This window comes from Anabrus simplex, chromosome 1 (assembly GCF_040414725.1).
Source record: "Anabrus simplex isolate iqAnaSimp1 chromosome 1, ASM4041472v1, whole genome shotgun sequence".
Lineage (NCBI taxonomy): Eukaryota > Metazoa > Arthropoda > Insecta > Orthoptera > Tettigoniidae > Anabrus > Anabrus simplex.
This window is the reverse complement of record NC_090265.1, coordinates 115,950,469-115,968,551: the sequence shown is the minus strand read 5'-3', so window position 1 is coordinate 115,968,551 and position 18,083 is coordinate 115,950,469. Positions and strand designations below refer to the sequence as shown.

The 18,083-nt window shown below is 41.5% G+C and overlaps 1 protein-coding gene across 3 annotated transcripts in view; it reads right to left on the bottom strand.

Annotated features, from left to right (window-relative positions):
- Positions 1–18,083, bottom strand: part of emp (epithelial membrane protein) — a 577,758-nt gene that overhangs the window by 196,610 nt on the left and 363,065 nt on the right. The window contains exon 2 of one of the 3 annotated variants that reach the window (XM_068230203.1): positions 15,410–15,609. The exons of 1 other annotated variant lie outside the window; for it this stretch is intronic. In XM_068230203.1, coding sequence (XP_068086304.1) covers positions 15,410–15,470 — 61 coding nt within the window. In that variant the 5' untranslated portion in view covers positions 15,471–15,609. The remainder of the gene's footprint in view (positions 1–15,409; positions 15,610–18,083) is intronic. One more of the 3 variants, XM_068230205.1, reaches the window with a different exon arrangement.

Below are 18,083 nucleotides of genomic sequence, written 5' to 3'. Positions count from 1 at the left end.
TTGCCTATCCCTTCCAATCTTCACATCGCTCCCCATGGCCCCTGTTCAGCATAGCAGGTGAGGCAGTTTGGGCGAGGTACTGGTCCTCCTTCCCAGTTGTATCCGCCGACCCAAAGTCACACGCTCCAGGACACTGTCCTTGAGGCAGTAGAGGTGGAAACCCTCGGTGAGTCCGAGGGAAAAACCAACCCTGGAGGGTAAACATATTATGATGATGATGATGATGATGATGATGCTATTGGCTTTACGTCACACCGACACAGATCGGTCTTACGGCGACGATGGGTCAGGGAAGGACTAGAAGTGGGAAGGAAGCGGCCGTGGCCTTGATTAAGGTACAGCCCCAGCATTTGCCAGGTGTGAAAATGGGAAACCACGGAAAACCATCTTCAGGGCTGCCGAGAGTGGGGTTCGAACCCACTATCTCCCAAATACTAGATACTGACCGCACTTAAGCGACTGCAGCTATCGAGCTCGATTGTAAACAGATTAAGAAAGAAAGAAAGAAAGAAAGAAAGACAGTCTTCACACTCGGTCATAAAAAGTTAGGAGGTAATTTTCCGATAGCTAAAAATGAGTAAAATTCAAATTTTTATAGCTCAGAAATTATTGGTATCAATACTGCAGGGTGACAGGTTCCTTAAAAAATGAGCACTAGTGCAGCAGACTCTATCAAAACTCCTCTCATCAATTTAACACATGCCTCTACGTATGCAGTCCATTAACCCAAAACAAGATAGCCAGTCACCCAAGAACTTTCTCATTTCTTTACATATCAAATTCTACGGTTCAAGTGGACTCCTAACACGACCCTCATGTTAGGTAACATATGCGTCAGATACTAGTTTATGGATCAATTAAGTTACTGGTTTACCTAGTACAAATTTCTCTCTTTCGAAAACTGGAAGACAATGAATTAAACAAACGCTCAGGTAACGTAACAAAATAATTAATTTCTAATAATAAAGCTATAACAGTAAACGATCAACTGTAATTCAAACCGCAGGGAAAATTGCAAGAACCTTCCAGCAAACAATCCACATCGCTCTCCCTGGATTTGAATACATATGGTAAGAATTTGCAGTAATCCGTTATCTTTGGAGAAATTGATGATATGGTTAGTTTCCGATCACTGAATACAAATGAAATAATAATGCAAACAGTATAGAGATTGGCCTTAATTGAGCCAAGTGTGTAAAACTGTAGTAGGTCTGTAAGTTCCGTATATGCGAAGATACCAAAAGTGCTCTTGATGAAGATATTGAAGAATAAAGAATCTTGAGAGAGGACATGACGTATCAGATTTCAAAACTAGGGACCAAGCTACCAGTCTCCTTACGACACCTCCATTTTAGTGTTGGGTGTTTCTGTGGTTAGTAGTGTGATGTGTTGTGCGCAGATGAATATGTGTTATGCAGACGAACACAAACACCCAGTCCCCGAGCCATATGAATTAACGACACACGTTAAAATCCTTGACACGACCGGGAATCGAATCCGTGGGTTTCTGAACCGAACACCAGTACGCTGACTATACAGCCAAGGAGCCGGCATGAAAAATCAGAATTATCAATCAATCAATCAATCAATCAATCAATCAATCAATCAATCAATCAATCAATCAATCAATCAATCAATCAATCAATCAATCAATCAATCAGTATGTCCCTTGATCAATTATTCCAACCCCTAATTGCTCTTTCTATAAACGACTATTTTCCTCAATTTGTCGCCTTGAAATCGAACTTCATCTTCATACCTTCCTACATTTGAGAACTCCGCTCAAGCTTATTCGTCAACTAATGTCATTCCAAACCATCTCTCCGCTGAGAGCTCGGGACATCCTGCTTACTCAAGAAGTTCGTCTCGTTACTCTTAGTTCTTCCCAGCCCAATGTTTGCAACATTTTCGTAACACTCCTCGTTTGTCGCACAACACCCACAACAAATCGTGCTGCTTTACTTTGGATCTATTCTTCTCGAACCAAGTAATCCTGGTGAGGATCCCATACACTAAAACCATACTCTGACTGGAGTCTTACCACTCTTACCCTCTCCTTTACATCCTCACTACAAATCCTAAGTACCGTCAAAACCATACGGAGAGACTTGTAACCTTTATTTACAATACCGTTAATATGATTACCCCAATGAAGATCTTTCTTTATATTAACACCTGGTTACTTACAGCGAACCCCGTGAGTTACTATCACCCCAACAACGTAGTAATTAAAACTGAGAGGACTTCTTCTCTTGGTGAAGCTTTTCACCCCTTTTACCAACATAATATTGCCTGCAGTCCATCATAGTGTCCATTTATATTGTAAAATAGGCATAAACATTTTTTTTTTCAGAGTTTAACTTATTATTCATGATCTTATGTGTTTTCTTAGAGTGTGCAAGCCACTCGTATATATTACGCATTTCATTAGTACTTGCTGCTCAAGGTAATCGGGTTTATACATATGAAGCTTCGAACGACTGAAAAACTTGGCCACATTCGGAGTCGTAACGAGAAGCAATAAGTACGACTAGAAAACTTTCCACAAGATCGTGCAGTATTAGAATTCATTAATTTTGCGCATTTGTTTCAGCATATGCCATAAATAAATTGAATCGTAGCCTACTGAACATGTGGCTGCGCGGTTTGGGTCACGTAGCTCTCAGCTTGCATTCGGGAGATAGTGGGTTCGAATCCCACTGTCGGCATCCCTGAAGATGGCTTTCCGTGGTTTCCCATTTTCATAACAGGCAAATGCTGGAAATGTACCTTAATTAAGGCCATGGTCGCTTCCTTCTCACTCCTAGCCCTTTCCTATCCCGTCGTCGACATAAGATCTACTGTTCGGGCGACGTGAATTGTAAAAAAAAGAAAGTCTTGTTATATGGATTTGCACAGTATCTGCCCAGTGTCATATGAAAACGTGGACATTGACCAAATTAGTATTTTTGGCTCATGTTTTTTAAATTATTATTTCCTTCGGTTTAATATTTTTCTCGTCAGGTTCAGTATCTGCTATGTCATAGCAATCTTATTCACTGCATCAAAATAGGAGGAAATTTGAAGTTAAGATGATTGTTAAATCCAAGAACATAGTACATTAAGAACTAATCCACTTCCGCACTGTAACAGTTAGCATTACTAGCTGCCATCCTCGAAGACCCGGACTCAGTTTCTGTAATTCCAGAATTGACGACCGATAGAGGGGCTGGTATATGGTTTAAAAAAGTGCATGCAGCTCACATCCATTGGGGGTGTGTCTGAAAAGAGCTGCATCATCTCGGGACGAAGACACGAATTTAGATCAACAAATAAACTGAAAGTCATATCATATGGATTTTCACGGTATCTTCCAAATGTAACATGACAAAAGAATATTGCTACTTTCATGTTCGAAATGCAGAGTTTAATTAATGTTTAAGAAAAAATGTTTTTGCCAATTACGCCAAGTAATTGGGACTTAAATGGCTTAAAGGATCAAGTTACCTAGAATGGTCTCCTGATCTGCTTCACTCTCTTCAATTTTTCAGTCGTAATGTGACGAAATAAATAAGAATAACTGCGTCTGAAAGGAATAAACTTCACTTTAAATCAGCTGACACTTCGTGATTTCGAAAGGCATATCCTAAGACCCCGGGAGCGAACTTGCAGCAACATACACAGCCACCGCCATTCACCACCTGCCGGTAAAACATGAATAAGGAATCTTAAATAAAAGGATCATCATAAAGGAAAGACGCACGTGTGCTGTATACAATACTAAAGGAGACATGACATACAGACAAGGTTATTTACAATTGCTAACTAAATTAAGGAGTGACTCTCTCAGCGAAAGAAACGTCATATGTTTGTCCAGTGTCACACTTAGTAAATGAACGACCTGGTAAGACTGGTAGAGAAAATCTTCGAACAAGGAACCTTGTATGATTTCAGACTTGTAAATTTTGTTCAAATCCATAAATCATTGAGGAACAAAATGTTGCTCTGATATTATTTTTAAAAATCCCTCAGATGAACCTGGGAGAAAGGTAATATAGTCTCTTCGTACGAACTAGGCCTAAACAGAACTATGATCTATTACACAGAAACATCACTTAATTATTTTGTGATCCAAGTCCTGGCTTCCATAACATTGATATTTTCAATTAATATTATCGTTAGGAATTCATTTTCTAAAATATCAGAATTATTGAACAACGACGTATTTTTTTCCTAACTTATGGCAGCACCACTTCAAATTAGTAAAATGTATGAAGCCATTCAGGATGTTGAATTTATAAGCAAGTGTCTGCCTCCACGGATAAATGGTTAGCGTGCTGGCCTTTAGTCAAGAGGGTCCCGGGTTCGATTCCCGGTTTTACCGAGCTCGATAGCTGCAGTCGCTTAAGTGCGGCCAGTATCCAGTATTCGGGAGATAGTAGGTTCGAACCCCACTGTCGGCAGCCCTGAAAATGGTTTTCCGTGGTTTCCCATTTTCACACCAGGCAAATGCTGTGGCTGTACCTTACTTAAGGCCACGGCCGCTTCCTTCCCACTCCTAGCCCTTTCCTGTCCCATCGTCGCCATAAGACCTATCTGTGTCGGTGCGACGTAAAGCAACTAGAAAATAAAAAAGGATTCCCGGTTGGGTCTGAGATTTTAACCTTCATTGGTTAATTCCGGTGGCTCGGGGGCCGGGTGTATGTATGCCGTCTTCAATATTAGAAGTCATCCTAGGTAGGGTCCCATCCTTGTAGCCGCGCAGGTCGCCTATACGGCGTCAACTGGAAAGACCTGCACCATGCCTCTTGGGAGGCCATACGGCATGATTATTATTTAACCGAAAGTCAGGCCTCTTAAGAAATAGCGTACGATTCATAACAACATATAGCTGACAGATATATTTATCTAGAGCAGAAGCAGTGTCACTTTATGATTACACCAATACAGTACATGGCTAAATGGTTAGCGTGCTGGCCTTTGGTCACAGCGGTGGTTCGATTCCCGGCAAGGTGGGGAATTGTAACCTTCATTGGTTAAATTCTCCGGCACAGGGGCTGGATGTATGTGTCGTCTTCATCATCATTTCATCCTCATCACAACGCGCAAGTTGCCTACGGGAGTGAACTAAAAAGACCTGCACCTGGCAAGCCAAACATGTCCTCGGACACTCCCGGCACTAAAAGCCACACGCCATTTCATTTATTACACCAGTGAACTATTTGTTGTTTTCGTCTTGTTAATTTTGACGTTACTATTGTTATTACACGTAAGGAACTTAGAAGATTTTGTTGACAGACCAGTGAAGTTCGTGTATGTGATGTTAATATGATCACGTATTAAATTGGTGCTGTCACAGGAAAAGAAGCAACCATCCTGGCAATGGTCTCAAGAACCACTTGTAAGAAGGACAAGAGAGGGGATATACTGTAACTTCGGAAATCCATCTTCAAGGCTGCTTACAGTAGGATTCGAATCCACAATCTCCCGGATGCAAGCTCACAGGTGCGCGCCCCTAACCGCACAGCCATCTCTCCAGGTCGCAGTGTGTTTTGCAACGCACTGAGTACACTAACATGAGTATGAATGTAACTAGAGTATCATTATTCTCATGGATTCCTCCTGTGTTATGAGAGTAATGACATAGATGGCATCCTTTTTGATTGTGAGTCTGTTGCAGTGAAACTATACAGAGAGCTTTTTTTTTTTTTTTGCAATTGGCTTTAGGTCGCACCGACACAGATAGGTCGTATCATGCTGCTTGCTAGCGAGTACATTTCATATAATCTGCTACGCATTATCATGTTTAATATTCAACTATGTTAACAAATATTTTAGCATTCCGCCTTTATGCACGATACTCTCTCTCTCTCTCTCTCTGTATAGTGCATCCGGAAGATAATGGGTTCGAATCCCACTGTCGGCAGCCCTGAAGATAGTTTTTCGTGGTTTCCTCATTTTCACACCACCAGGCAAATGCTGGGGCTGTACCTTAATTAACGCCACGGCCGCTTCCTTCCCAATTCTAGGCCTTTCCTATCCCTTCGTCACAATAAGACCTATCTGTGTCAGTGCGACCTAAAGCCAATTGCAAAGAAAAAATGCTCTCTGTATAGTTTCACTGCAACAGACTCACAATCAAAAATGATGCCATCTATGCCATTACTCTCATAACACAGGAGGAATCCATGAGAATAATGATACTCTAGTTACATTCATACTCATGTTAGTGTACTCAGTGCGATGCAAAACACAATGCGACCTGGAGAGATGGCCGTGCGGTTAGGAGCGCGCAACTGTGAGCTTACATCCGGTAGATTGTGGATTCGAATCCCACTGTAAGCAGCCCTGAAGATGTATTTCCGAAGTTTTCCATTTTCACACCAGACAAATGCTTGGGCGGTACCTTAATAAGGGCCACGGCCGTTCCCTTCCTACTCCTAGACCTTTCCTATCTCACCGTCGCCCTAAGACCTATCTGTGTTAGTGCGACGTAAAGCAAATTGTAAAAAACACACACACTGCGAAACGAAAACGGCAAACTTCGAAAACATCATGTCTATTAATGCGGAACTGAAAGAATCAATCTAAATATTCATTTTTGACATTTATATTTCACATCTTGTCTTAACGACTGATATAAATTTAGAAATTTGTTGTGGTATTCTGGATCTGTGCAGTCCCATGTAATTTCAGGCTGATTAAAAAGAATGCCTCTTCATCATTAACCAGTGACATAGCTGGCTTCTTGGCTGAATGGTCAGCGTAGTCGCTTTCAGTGTAGAGGGTTCCGGATTCGATTCGCGGTCGGGTTCGAAATTTTATCCGTAAATGGTTAATTCCCCAGGCTCGAGGACTGGATGTTTTTATTGCCCCCAAATTTCCTGCAACTCACACACCACACACAACACTGTTCTCCACTACAACAACACGAAGTTTCCCATATACGGCAGATTGCGCCCACCCTCATCGGAGGGTCTGTCTTAAGGGCTGTGCCGGGATAGAAGTAGACACACGAAATGATTACCAGCGATATGGTCTGAAGTGAGCATATTTGCTATGATTTTCATAAAACTTTTCGTTTAGAGACGAGTAAAAGCGAATGACTTACACAAGCACTCACAGAATCTTCGGCGAATGCTTCATGGTAGGAAGTTTGCATGTATTCACCTGGAAGTGAAATTTGTTGAGATGAACAGATGGCGCTCGTAGCTCCGCTTTCCACAGCCATTATCACGCATGCCATCATTAGGAGTGACGAGTGATACACTGAACTACATCAAACCGAACTCCAGTACAAAAGTTTTAAAAAAATCTCAATTTCAACAAGAATGTATGCTCCCAGAACTCTTAGAGCACTGAACAGCTATAAGTATGGGATCACTGATCTCTGTAATCGAGGTATGCAAAGTTGAATTTGCTGACTCGGTTGTTGCACGTGCTTGTCGCTACTTATCAGCTTCAAGCGTACGTTGCCACAGATTTCCACTACAGTGCTTTTAACTTGCTTGCTTGTGCGCTGGAGAGGCTTCCGATCAGCTGGAGGTCTGTTATCGGGCAAACCAAGTGCACGCTTAAGTATGCAGGACGCAGGAATTAAATGCAAGTTATCTTATTATGGTTGCAATTATAATTAATATCCCTAAGATATCAATGTAGTATTATAAGCATCTAACTTTTAATATATCCCTTTGGAATATGAGTAGATAGATGAATCATATGTCTTCGTGTTATGCTCATTCAAAGTGATTTGTTTTCAGTTTATAAGAAACGCCCAACGTGTGGAATTTTGTAGCATCATTAGGTCCCTATAAAAATTACTCGTTACTGCTAAATGTTAGAAAGGCAATTTCCAAGTCTACTAATCGTGAAATATTCCTTCAATTTACGTAATCGCTTTGTACGGTATTATCGAACTACCTTGTTTGAAAAAATTGTCGTGAGACAAAAATTATATTTGTGATGAGGCTATGTCCGCCTCTGTGGGGTAGTGGTTAGTGGCACCCCCGGAGGCCCAGGTTCGATTCCCGGCTCTGCCACGAAATTTGAAAAGTGGTACGAGGGCTGGAACGGGGTCCACTCAGCCTCGGTCAACTGAGTAGAGGTGGGTTCGATTCCCACCTCAGTCATCCTCGAAGTGGTTTTCCGTGGTTTCCCACTTCTCCTCCAGGCAAATGCCGGGATGGTACCTAACTTCAGGTCACGGCCGCTTTCTTCCCTCTTCCTGGTCTATCTCTTCCAATCTTCCCATCCCCCCGCTAGGCCCCTGTTAGCATAGCAGATGAGGCCGCCTGGGCGAGGTAATGGTCAACCTCCCCAGTTGTATCCCCCGATCCAGAGTCTGAAGCTCCAGGACACTGCCCTTGAGGCGATAGAAGTGGGATCCCTCGCTGAGTCCGAGGGAAAACCGACCCTGGAGGGTAAACAGATAAAGAAGAAGAAGAAGAAGAAGAAGAAGAAGAAGAAGAAGAAGAATGATGCTATGCTGTTAATATACACTTCTTCAAAAAATGTTCACCAGATATATTTTGGGTGCTCATGAAGGCTGTTGGCTGAGACTGTAGTCTAATTAAAAAGAGACATCGGAAAGCAATGTCACGTCACCTGTTAGGTGTACGTGGAAGTACGACGTGCAATCTCAAGACAATCCGGAAAAGGGTACTGGACTGGAAGCCTTGGACACAGGATGTACAGAACGTAGTTCTCGGCCTGTTCCGTGTGCAGACGTGCATTGGTGAGTTATTCCAGCACTTGATTGTTCGCACATTGTTACACTGCGTCAGCAAGGTCTCCTCGTAAAAAGAAAATGTCACCTGATTGGTGTGCACCATAGTGACGTTGTTAAGACGAAAAACCACTATCGTGTGACATAAAATATTCAAGGTCTTTCTCGCCTGCGGTCAATAACATAAATAGGGAAGGACTCGGTGTGTGAAGGAAGCGTCTGTGTCCTTAATGAATGTACAACCCCAGCATTTACCTGGTGTGAAAAAGGGAAACCACGGAAAACCATCTTCAGAGCTAGCAACAGTAAGATTCGAACCCACTATCTCCCGAATTCAAGCTCACAGCAGCACGGCCGTAACCGCACGGCCAATTCGTACGGTAAAGAAGAGTTTCGCGATATGAGTATAACTCTACACTTCCCCAATTAGAGATGTGCATATTTTAGAAACCCAGTGCGACAATAATATTTTATAATTATCACTGTTTGAACCTTTGTGCTAAATAACAATATCGCGTGGTTCGACATGAAGACCAAGTCCCTCATATCTCCTACACCTGTAATGTGATAATTGAGAGCGAGTTCAGCGATAAACACTTGAGTAGCGCATGGCGACAATCTGCATGCTGAGACGTGTACTGGATCACATCCAAGGTTCTTAAACACTACTAAGATCACATCCAGGCATCCATTTGGTAGCCTACAGAACGCCTTGTTTAGCCTACTTACTGCATAACCAACCATAGCGCACGCAGTAGACTATAACCGTGCCGGGAGATTTGGCCGCGCGGTTAGGGGCGTGCAGCTGTGAGCTTGTACCCGGGAGATAGTGGGTTCGAACCCCACTGTCGTCAGCCCTGCAGATGGTTTTCCATTTTCATACCAGGCAATGCTGGGGCTGTACCTTAATTAAGGCCACTACCACTTCTTCCCCACTCCTAGGCCTTTCCTATCGTATCGTCACCATAAGATCCGACGTAAAGCAAATTATAGAGTATAACTGTTGTACTCTCAACTGCACAAACATGGCCGTAGCAGATTACTTTTTTTTTTCAATATTCTTTTGTTTGAAATAAGATGATCATACTGTGCAGGTGGTAGGATTCTAAGTATCACCGCTTCAACCACCGGCTCTCCACAGTTTACGAATATCCTCGCGTTTAGAAAATGTATACACTAAGTATTTCTTTGTCGGCCTATTTTTGCGTGGTTGAGTGTACATATAAACGAATTATCTATATTGAACTCCCTAGTAAGAGCGAACAATCCCACCTGGACTGTCTCATATTGAAAACTAGCTGTTATACTCGTTGTTGATGGCACAATATCCTAGCTTGTGCACGATTACATTTTTGTTGATCGGTTACTGAGCATTTTACACAGAATTGGAACTAAAATACCCCGATATTGGTTTAATGTTTCTACTGGTAAGTATGATGGATAGAGTACCCGCCTCCGAACCCGAAATCAACATCTAATGTAGATACAGGTGCTTTACAACAACATTTTGACAATATGAAAGTCCAAAAACTGAAATAATATGACACTCGTATTTATTCTTCCTGCTAACCTGAAGTTGAAGTCCTATTACTCCAAGTCTGATTTCCACCTATAGACGGGGCCGGTAGAATAACACCCACAATAATATCCAATGTAGGCCTATCCCCTGTCTATCCGTATGAGGCGACTAAAAGGGGCCCCAGGGGCTCAACATGGGAGCGTGGGTTGAAGAACACGGGACCCTTAGCTGATTCCTGGTATTCCTTCCACTTGCTTGTGTTAGGTTCCTCGATATCATCTATTCTATCCGACCTCCCTTGATCAACTCTTGTTCTTTTCCGACCCGACAGGATTAGGTTTACAAGGCATAGGGGAAATATTTCATTTTTCCGCTATTCGCGACTCTTTTCTTTCTTTGGCCCCCTTCCATTTTTTCGATCTGATTAATAGCGGATGGCTGATCAGTTGTACTTAATCTTAAAACGGTATTCAGCACCATCACATCCATGTCTGATTGCTATGATAATTCGAAGCCCAGGGAGTAACTCTCCATATAAGTTAGTTAGCTATCGACTCTTAGAACGTGATTGTGTTCTCATTGGTGTTTTGTACGTTTGGTACCATACCAAACTTCACCAGCTCAAGTAGAACCATACAAAACCATTCCAAAAAAGACAGCGTGGGATTTTTAACTCCTCCTCTCAGTTATGCTATACAAGTGCTGTCTGTACCAGCGCCTCAGATCAGTCTGAAATTTGTGTCAGTGGCAGAAATTGAACCTTGAAGCTGTTGGTTGGAGGGGATGTAAAGTGAAACTCGCCACCCTATCTAAATGTACTGTAATGCCACCCACGAAATCGCCTAATGAGTACTTTCACATTACCAAAAGGAAGGATTCTGATTACAGATCATGTTTTCTAGGCACTCGCTGCAAAATGTAGCAACCTGTAAGAGAAAACACAGAGTCTACACATTAATCACTTAGCCTTGAAAGGAATAAAAGAATATTTTATAATGATAATTACTTACCTGGAAATAACCGCAGGCATAGAATAACCTTTTATAATGATAATTACTTATTTGTAAGTTACACTGTAAGGTCCCTAGGATATTATTTCATTAGTATGTGAAGAAGCGTTCTTTGCTGTTAATGTCACTGTCATTATTAAAAGCTATCAGCTTATCTGGAATGAGCTGACATTAATGACGAGATATCAGCTGTAAACAAGATGGCATAATCGATCACCCATCACTTGAGAGAAATATGTGAGAGTTTGTTTTTAAATTAAAGAAATAGTTGTCGTCAGTATTCTTCATGTTGCTAGTCTGATGTAGGATTATAGATTCATTGTTGTTATTTCATTTAAGGCATCGATATAATGTAGATGGTAGCCCTGTATACGTTTATGCTAAATGTGTGGGCTCTGTCTGGCAAGCGGCAGGATTCGATCACACATGTACTCGCCACACCGGCTAGCCTTCTAAGACGCTGAGTTGCCAGAGACTGTACTCAGATTTTCTCAACACACATGTAAATAGATATACCCTTAACACTCCCACTTCATTTGCGTGTACGTTGTATATTCGAAATCTTCTTTTCCGGGTCGATACTAATGTGAATTAAGAGCCTCCGTGGCTCAGGCGGCAGCACGCCGGCCTCTCACCGCTGGGTTCCGTGGTTCAAATCCCGGTCACTCCATGTGAGATTGATGCTGGCAAAAGCAGAGGCGGGACAGGTTTTTCTCCGGGTACTCCGGTTTTCCCTGTCATCTTTCATTCCAGCGACACTCTTCAATATCATTTCACTTCATCTGTTTGTCATTAATCAGAGGAGTGCGACAGACTTCGGTAGCCGGCACAATTTCTATCCTCGCCGCTAGATGGGGGCGTCATTCATTCCATTCCTACCGAGCTCGATAGCTGCAATCGCTTATGTGCGGTCAGTATCCAGTATTCGGGGGATGTAGGTTCGAACCCCACTGTCGGCAGCCCTGAAGATGGTTTTCCGTGGTTTCCCATTTCCACTCCAGGCAAATGCTGGGGCTGTACCTTATTAAGGCCACAGCCGATTCCTTCCCATTCCTACCCTTTCCTGTCCTGTCGACGCCATAAGACCTATGTGCTCGGTGCGACGTAAAACAACTTGTAAAAAAAAGAAACCATTCCATTCCTGACCCGGTCGACTGACTGGAAATAGGCTGAGGATTTTCGTTTTTTATTTTCACTAATGTGAATTAAGCCTAGTTTTACGGCGGGATGCCAAGTCTATGTGGAAGGATGTATTCACTACTGCGTGTTTCTGTTGTGGTTATGTCAACGAGAATGTGGATAAAGTTGATCATAACCATCCAGCCCCTCAACAAGAATAACTAACCAAACGTAGTTTGGTTGAGAATCGAACCCGAGGCCATATGACCTAAGGCCCACTACGCCGACCATTCAGCCAGGGAGCAGGGCAGTGTAAATTCTAAATAAGCTTATTATTATGGTTTCATATAAGAGTCATTGGTGTACTATGGGCAAGAGACTATCTCATTTTACTATCTGGTTAATGGACGGCAGCCCCGAGATTTAGCAGTAACGTACCTGCCTCTTATCTGGAGACCACGGGTTCGATCCCCGGGTGGTCCAATGATTTTAATTCTGGACTGAGGGTTGGAATGGGGTTCACTTTACCTCATGAGACCAGCCGACGAGCTGTCTGACACGAGAAGCAGCGGGATCCGGTCAAGAAATTCAAACAATATGGCCGATGATTTCGTTACGCTGGCCATGTAGCACTCCAATACCTACTTGAAGGCATTTGTCTTAACGGGCCAAAGCCTGTTGTGTGACAGGTTTGTTCTTATTGCTTCTTGGAACACTTCAGCTATTTTTTGATGTGTTGAACGTCGTTTTCGGAGACGATGCGATATGAAAGTGACAGCTCTGGCATTTTTCTGACGTGAAAATGGGAACTACAGACATCCATCTTCAGGACTGCCGACGGTGGGGTTCGAAATCACCATATTCTAAATTCAAACCTACGGATACCTCCACCGTGCAACCGTCTTATTCGTTTTGTCTTGTGTTGTAAAACGTGTCCAACAACCTGCGTTTCTGTGTAGTAGACTTCAAATGTAATTCGTTGGATTTTGGTGGCCTATATATTAGATACCATCCCGGCGTGGTCGAGAAAGGATTGTTGTACTTTTCTTCCGCAGAAATGAAGAGCCTTAAAGTCACTTACTATTTTAAAATGGAAATCATGCTTTTGTGTGTTGACTTAGTTCTAATAAAGTTAAGTATTTCGTTGTAATATATCAACCAATATTCTTATAATTTATTTAGTTTTTTTAGTTTGCTTTACGTCGCACCGACACAGATAGGTCTTATGGTGACGATGGGATAGGAAAGGGCCAGGAATGGGAAGGAAGCTGCCGTGGCATTAATTGAGGTACAGCCCCAGCATTTGCCTGGTGTGAAAATGGGAAACCATGGAAAACTATCTTCAGGGCTGCCGACAGTGGGGTTCGAACCCACTATCTCCCGGATGCAAGCTCACAGCCACGTGCCCCTAACCGCACGGCCATCTCGCTCGGTATTTAATTTATTAACAATATAATGATATGTTTCGTTCCATGACATCTGAGGATGTTCTTATAGAGCGAAACATGTCACTCTGTTATTAATGAGGGATGTGATCGAAAATACAATACAGAACCTATAACCTGAGACACAGGAAACTGAATCTTAGCACAGTTCATTATAAATTTCACATATTATATTATGACAAGAGTACAGTTGACAAAATGGCGCCAGTACAGTGATGACCAAGAATTGTATATCCTGAAATAGGTACATATTATAGCATAACTACTGTTAGTATAGGGCTGATATTTTACAGGTTTAAATTAAACGTATTTATCTTAAACTTTGTGAAGAATTATGAAAATATGGTCAAAAATAAAATTTAGGTGATGGTTAAACATTTGGAAACAGGAAAACATTGTACAATATTCCAATAAATATTCTATTAAATTTATGAATGCCTGAACAAACAATTCATCACACACAAAATACTATCTAAAAACTCATCACTCATAATCACTGATCATTTCAAAGCACATGCAGTTTCAGAGGAAAATGCACCTATGTGGGGAAAAACTGAAAGCTTAGAAAACGCCGCTTAAATTTCCTAATGGCGTGGTCTCACTAGTGCAGGAATAAATACAAGATGGTTATTAAAAGTACTTAATTTTGAGTTACAGCACAAGGTTAAAATGTTCACAAAATATAACGAAAATCACATGTATTCATAAAACATTATTTTCAAAATTTGAATTTTTGTCCCCCCGCTCCCCCGTATTACTTTTTCAGGTAGCCTATGTATTAGTGTTGATATAGAAATACGTTTCTGAAGACTTTTTTTCTGGAGCGTCGCATTGTATGGGAGTGAAACTCGGATGATAGCAAGCTCAGAAAGGAAGAGAATAGAAGCTTTTGAAATGTGGTGTTACAGAAGAATACTGAAGGTGAGATGGGTAGATCGAATCACAGATGAATCTAATTGGTGAGTGGAGAACGATTCGATGAAAAATGACCAGAAGAAGGGACAGAATAACAGCGCAACATCTTGAGACACCCAGGTCTTTTTCAGTTAGTTTTTGATGGGAGTGTAGACGGTAGAAACGGTAGCGGGAGACCAAGGCATGAATATGACAAACAGATTAGGGAACATGTAGGGTGTAACAGTTATTTAGAAATGAAAAGGTTAGCACAGGATAGGGTGGCGTGTTGAGCTCCATCAAACCAGTCTATGGATTGATGACCCACACAACAATATGTGCAGTATTAGTGTTGTATAAATTTGTATCTTGTGTTCGACAGACTGAAAAACTTAAAGGTTATGTTAAATTTATAATAGGACGGGAAATCGTACGCAGGCTCTCTGGACGAGAAGTAGGTATTATAATAGAAATAATAATGTTATTGATTTTAAGTAGTTAGTGGGACGTAAAGCCAGTAACATTATTATTACTATTCCGATCCCTAGAGCACTGCAGTGGTCCTGAATAAGCACTTGTTCGTAAATCGTTACAAAGAAGCAAGAATACAATAGATGGCATTTCATTCAACAGTGAATAATAAAGGTTTTCATTTTATGAACAGGACACGTTTTACTTAACATAAACATTGATGAATGAAAGAGAGTTTCATACTTACACCACTTCCTGAGAAAGCTGCTGGTGAGCTTGGCATATAACTTACTCCGCCCGGAGCGCATCTTGACAGAGCTGATTAGTTCTTTGTAGTCTTGGTCACAATCACTATCACTATCACCTCACCTCACGACACCTTACCGCTGCGCCATTGTCACCCTAGTACAGTAAGGAGTACTTTGGAGCCGCGCCAGCTGGACACCACTACCAGTTCCCGGAAAATAATTAATACATTTTTCAAAGAGAAGAAAAGAAAAAGAGAGAAGAGAAGGTATGTCTGCTAATGGAAGTCCAAGGTGAACCTGTCTTACTTGGTCTTCGTTCGCTTCGCCCTGTTTGTGTTTCTGGAGAACATACTATATCCTTCACGGGTACATTTCGGCTACAGTCATGATTGTAGTATTTATTTTTCAAAACCTGTTACCGTCAAGTTCTAAGGCCCGGTTTCATCAACACTTGCCAATACTTAACAAGCTCTGAAATCATTTTAACATCCGGTTTAACAAAATTTGCGTTTCATCAACAACTGTTAACGTTAACATATGTTAACTTCATGTTAAAGTTAACAGCCCGGTTTCTCGTGATAAATGGCAACCTATTCCAAAAGGGCTGCTATGAATCCTTCTTTGGATGCGGGATTGCTCTATTTAGATCTTTTAAACAACGATACTGATCGAAGAAGAAGTTTGCCACGTAATGACTTTGAAAATCTGGTGCAGAATTTCTTCAAAGATACATCTTAACGAAAAGAGTCGTTGCTAAGGTTGTTGACGAAATTCAGTCGAGGTTAGAATATCCTGCGAAGAGAAATGTACCTTTTTCTCCAATGTCACAGGTACTGATAACGTTAAGATTTTATGCTACTGGTTCTTTTCACATAATGGTCAGAGACAATGCTGGAATTTTTAAAACCACAGTTAGTAGAGTTTTAAGTCGAGTTTCCGCAGCAATAGCATGCATGAGAAAAATGTATACAACATTCCCTTCAGTAGAAGAACGTCAGCAAATTATCCGAGACTTCTATGAAATAAGCCGTTTTCCTAGTGTTTTAGGTGCAACAGATTGTGCACACATAAGAATTCTATCACCTGGAGGCAATAGGGCCGAAATATATCGTAGTCGGAAGGAATACTTTTCTGTTAATGTTGAAGTGATAAGTAAATCCTTATCTCCAAATCGGGGATATAGTTTCTAGGTGGCCTGGTTCTGTACATGACAGTACAATATTTAGTAACTCCCACATCAGAGCGCAGTTTGAATGAATTAACGAAGGAATTTTGCTAGGTGATAGTGGATTCCCACTAAAAAAGTTGGTATATTTTAACCCCATACTTTCATCCTGAAGGAAGACCTCAAAACTGTTAGATTTTAGCGCATACCAGGACACGGAATTGTGTGGAAAGGATGGTAGGGGTCTGGAAAAGATTTTCTGTTCTTAGTTTGGGATTACGGATCAAATGCCAGACAGCCTTAACAATCAGTGTGCTGACTGGTGATGAACTTCCTTTTCGGAGGAAAAATTAGAACCTCGATTCCTTTTCACTTGACGCGCCCAGCTGTGAGCTCGCATCCGGGAGATAGTGGGTTCGAATCCCACTGTCGGCAACCCTGAAGATGGCTTTCCGTGGTTTCCCATTTTCACACCAGGCAAATGCTGAGGCTGTACCTTAATTAAGGCCACTGCCGCTTCCTTCCCATTCCTGAGTCTTTCCTGTCCCATCGTCGCCATAAGACCTATCTGTGTCGGTGCGACGCAAAAAAAAAAAAAAAAAAAAAAAAAAAACGAAAAATTGACGCGCCTTATTTAACAGCTGTATTCAAACAAAAGCGAATCGCAGCGCGCTGTGAAACAGCGTGTTTATACCACTGCCTCCTTGATTCGCACCAGTTCGCAATGTTGAGAGAGTAAACATCCAATCAGTTAACATTTCACAGGAAAAGTTTGAAGAAACGCAAGACACCTAACACGTTAATAAATTTTCAACTTAGTATTAACTAATTACTTGTTAGTATATATTTAACAAGTGTTGATGAAACCAGGCCTAAGAATGATACATTAAACTGACAAATTAAATTGACATCGAATGACAGTGATTTGAAATTGTCTTCTTATTGAGGTCCCAACTTCTACCGAATGTTGACATTTCAAAATTTAGATTTAGCAACTTCTAGAAGAGAATTCATATTTTGACGTACCATTCAAACATTCCATTCAAATGTAGGAGTTTATACATCTCTGCCTACATGATATGATCGACATACCAAGTTAGCGAGTTTTGAGGGGAAAGGAGAACCTTACTGGCTTCATTCATCCTGTCCATCACGGTAGTCTAAGTGCACCGAGTGCGAAGCGAACAACACCACCTTTCAAAATACACTAGCGTTTTGCATTCACTCTGTGTTACAGTCCATTTTTATATTCCTCACACGAAAGTTGGAAAGATATGACATTTAAGAATGTGAGCGTTCTGATTAAGAATGGTTTTCTTGCTGCACAGTAGGTCTTACACTTTCATTAATATACAGTACATACACGTTTAATACCCATCTCGTTAACCGCGCCAGGTTAATAATTATGGTTCACAGGCAATAGTGAGTACATCCCTCTACAAAAGGTTGGTGTAAGGAAGGGCATCCGGCCGTAAAATTGAACCAAAGCCACATGAAGTGCCAACATC